This window comes from Loxodonta africana, chromosome 2 (genome assembly GCF_030014295.1).
Source record: "Loxodonta africana isolate mLoxAfr1 chromosome 2, mLoxAfr1.hap2, whole genome shotgun sequence".
In the NCBI taxonomy this organism is placed as follows: domain Eukaryota; kingdom Metazoa; phylum Chordata; class Mammalia; order Proboscidea; family Elephantidae; genus Loxodonta; species Loxodonta africana.
In genome coordinates, this window is record NC_087343.1 from 198,702,402 (window position 1) to 198,705,925 (window position 3,524).

Sequence of the window (3,524 nt, forward strand, 5' to 3'; positions counted from 1 at the left end):
TTATCTGGGGCCTCTTTCCCTTCCATATGAAGTTGGTGATTTGTTTCTCCACCTCATTAAAGAATGTCATGCGTATTTGGATCGGGATTGCATTGTATCTATAGGTCACTTTGGGTAGAATACACATTTTTATAATGTTGAGTCTTCCTATCCATGATCAAGGTGTTTTTCCACTTATGTAGGTCTCTTTTGTTTTCTTGAAGGACTGTTGTAGTTTTCTTTGTATAGGCCTTTTATGTCTCTGGTTTAGATTTATTCTTAAGTATTTTATCTTCTTGGGGGCCGTTGTAAAGGGCATTGATTGGGTGATTTCCTCTTTGACATTCTCTTTGTTGGTGTAGAGGAATTCAACTGATTCATGTATGTTTATCTGGCATCCTGGTATTCTGCTAAACTCTTCAATTAATTTCAGTAGTTTTCTTGAGGATTCTTATAAAGGATTTTAATACAATTACATAGTGTGACATTTTATTTATTAAGATTTTCTTTAAGCTACGTCTGTACTGATTTGTGATTTTCTTGATATACATATGGCCATTTAGTTTTTCATTTGTTGGAAATTTCAAAAATATTTGTTTGTTTTTAATTGAGGTATAATTTCCTTTTCATTCATTAATTAGCCATTTCTATTCACTATCTAGGAAATTTTACTCTTTCTCGTATGCATTTGTATAAGTTTTAACAAATGCGTTTAGTTGTGTAGTCACCACAACAATCAATATAATAAACAGTTTTTTCTCCCCCCCAAAAAATTCACTAATTTTCCTTTGTAGTCAACCGTTTTCCCAGCCCCAACTAGGACTTAGTTTTTAACATTTCTTTCCACTTTTTATATACCATGAATTGTGATGGGAGTTGTGAGGAATGAGCCTCTGTTTCAAAACTTATTAAGCTGATGTCAAACTTTTTCTCCCAAAGTTGTTTTGTTCAGTTTCCAAAGAACTGTCTCCAAATGCCTAATTAATTCTGCATAGAAATTGACTGTGGTGTCCCCCTCAGTGTTTCCTGTAAGGACTGGCTAATGGGGTGATCAGTGATTTAAGAGGATTAAACTGGACAGACAAAGAAGGAAAGAGGAAGAGCGTGAGGGGAGATATGTTATGGAAGAAATAACCATGCCCTTATGAGAAAATAATAAGTTAAGCATATTAGTGTATTGTGAGGCTCAATGAAATTTGAGTTTGAAGATAAGAACATTCTACTGTGCAGCCTCTTCCACATTTTAAATTAGGGGTAGGTGTCAGAAGACAACCAGTACTTGATGATTATTAAACTGATCCTGTGTGCAAGATAGAAATGTGCAGGGACAGACAGGAGACAGTGAGCTCTACCATGAGGCTGTTACTATGTTCAGACTGAGTTGGTCAGTGTCAGGACCCAGTCAGAAAGGAGCTGGTGATGAGGACAAAGTACTGACTAGCCATAAGAGTGGAGCATATTGAGAAAGGAGTAGAATGAAAGGCAAGTCGGCCAGTTAGGGGAGAAGGATTGACGACTGACCACTGGTGATTTATGTGCGTACTCTCTGGACATGAAGACTTGTGACTTATTAGCACATGTCAGCCTTATATTTAAACATATGTGATCATGATGTGGGAATATCACTAATTAGAGGATTATCCATGATGGGATATTGCACCTGACTGAGCCTCTGTTTCTCTGTTTGAAAAATGTGGAAATACATGACTTCCAAGAGCCCTCTCAGCTCTAAAATTTTCTAATTCTTGGTGAAACTAATCTCCTGATAATTAGTTTTCTTAGGGATCCCTTCATATCATAATTCCTCAGGCTGTAGATGAAGGGATTAACCAAGGGTGTCACCACTGTGAAAATGACTGTGGCCACTGTGTCCTGTACTGAGTAGGAGGATGAAGGGTGCATATAGACCCCCAGAATTGCACCATAGAAGAGGGAGACAACAGTGAGGTGGGATCCACATGTGGATAGGGCTTTTCTTATTGCTTGAATAGATGGAAATTTCAATACATTAGAGAATATGTACGCATATGAAACAGTAATACATGTAAATGGGGTAATAGACATCAGTCCACCTGCAGTGGATATCATCAACTCATTGATAAAAGTATCCGAACAAGAAAGCTTTAGAATGGCGTAGGGGTCACAGAAAAAGTGGTGTACAGCATTATTGGAGCAAAACATGAGTTGGACCATGAGAAGTGTGTGTAAGAGAGCATGCATATTTGTAATGATCCATGATACGGCCACCAGAAGGACACAGAGTTTGGGCCTCATGATCATGCTGTAGTGGAGTGGGGAACAGATGGCAACATAACGGTCATAGGCCATCACGCTCAGAAGGAAACCATCCATATTGATGAAAGTGATGAAGAAGTAGATCTGGATCATACATTCCACATAAGAGATAGACTCATTTCCCAACATGTGATTCACTAGCATCTTGGGGGTTGTGACTGATGAAAAGCAGATGTCGACACAGGACAGATTAGCTAAAAAGAAGTACATGGGCTTATGGAGATGACTGTCACAGGTGATGGCCAAGGTGATGAGAAAGTTCCCAGTGATAGTAACCAGGTACATCCACATGAACATCCCAAAGAGGATCTTTTCCTGCTCTGGCTCCCCAGAGAATCCCAGGAGAAGGAATTCTGTGACTCTAGTCTGGTTTTCTCTGTCCATGACTGTAGGGAGAAAATGTGATTAAAAATAAAGCTAAAGATTTAACTAATTGGACTCCATCTATTGTTTAGAGATTCTAATTTTTTAAGAACACTGAGATCCAAAGTTTATTTCTTAATATCATTTCAAATATAAAATTAAAAGAGACTGTTGATAATATGTCATTACTTGAGCAAATTTTATGGGACTGTTTTTGTCATTGAGAATTAACTCACATTTGATAATATTATGAAGTTAGCTTTACTGAAATAAATAGCTGGTTAATTTCCACAATGTTTAATTATCTTTTGTTATATACAGTTTAACTTCACTAACATTTACTGAATATCTAGTATGTAGAAAGTACTTTTACATACACTATATCTTTTGATTCTATGAATAATGAATTGCATTATTCATAGCTGAGGAAAAAGATAAGGAATCAGAGATGAAGAAACTGAAATTCAGAGAGATTAGGTGATATAGCAAAATTGACAGAACCAATAATATTTACAGTTCTAAAATAGCTAACATGTTCTTTTCTTCAAATTCCACACTGACTTTGCCCCAGATTTTGAGTAGCTACCATTTATTGAGAGTATAACTAACCATGCCAGGCACTGTGGTCCTGCTTACATTCATTTTCTAATTTTATCCTTATTTGCAAGTTAACAAATGATTAGCCTTATTTAACAGAAGGGAAAACTGAAGCAGAGATTTCGCGATTTGTCCAAGATCATAAAATTCTTTTACTGGAATAAAATGCTGCTTTATACAACTCACCCAAATTCATTCTGGGTCTCTCTTCCACTTTCTTAGCCTTATTCTACTTTTAGGCTTTGAAAGATTTTCCTGGTGGTTTGTCCTTAACCTTAAAACTGCACAGC

General features: G+C 36.7%; 1 protein-coding gene across 1 annotated transcript; it reads right to left on the reverse strand.

Moving 5' to 3' along the window:
• Window positions 1-1,524: 1,524 nt before the first annotated feature.
• LOC100667361 (olfactory receptor 1G1-like) lies at window positions 1,525-2,672 on the reverse strand. Its single transcript, XM_023553437.2, has one exon. The coding sequence runs from the start codon at window positions 2,656-2,658 to the stop codon at window positions 1,708-1,710; it is 951 nt and encodes a 316-aa protein (XP_023409205.1). The 5' UTR covers window positions 2,659-2,672; the 3' UTR covers window positions 1,525-1,707.
• Window positions 2,673-3,524: the final 852 nt, after the last annotated feature.

Bases quoted from the DNA above. Each gene is read 5' to 3' on its own strand.
- LOC100667361 (XM_023553437.2), bottom strand. From the start codon at position 2,658: ATGGACAGAGAAAACCAGACTAGAGTCACAGAATTCCTTCTCCTGGGA.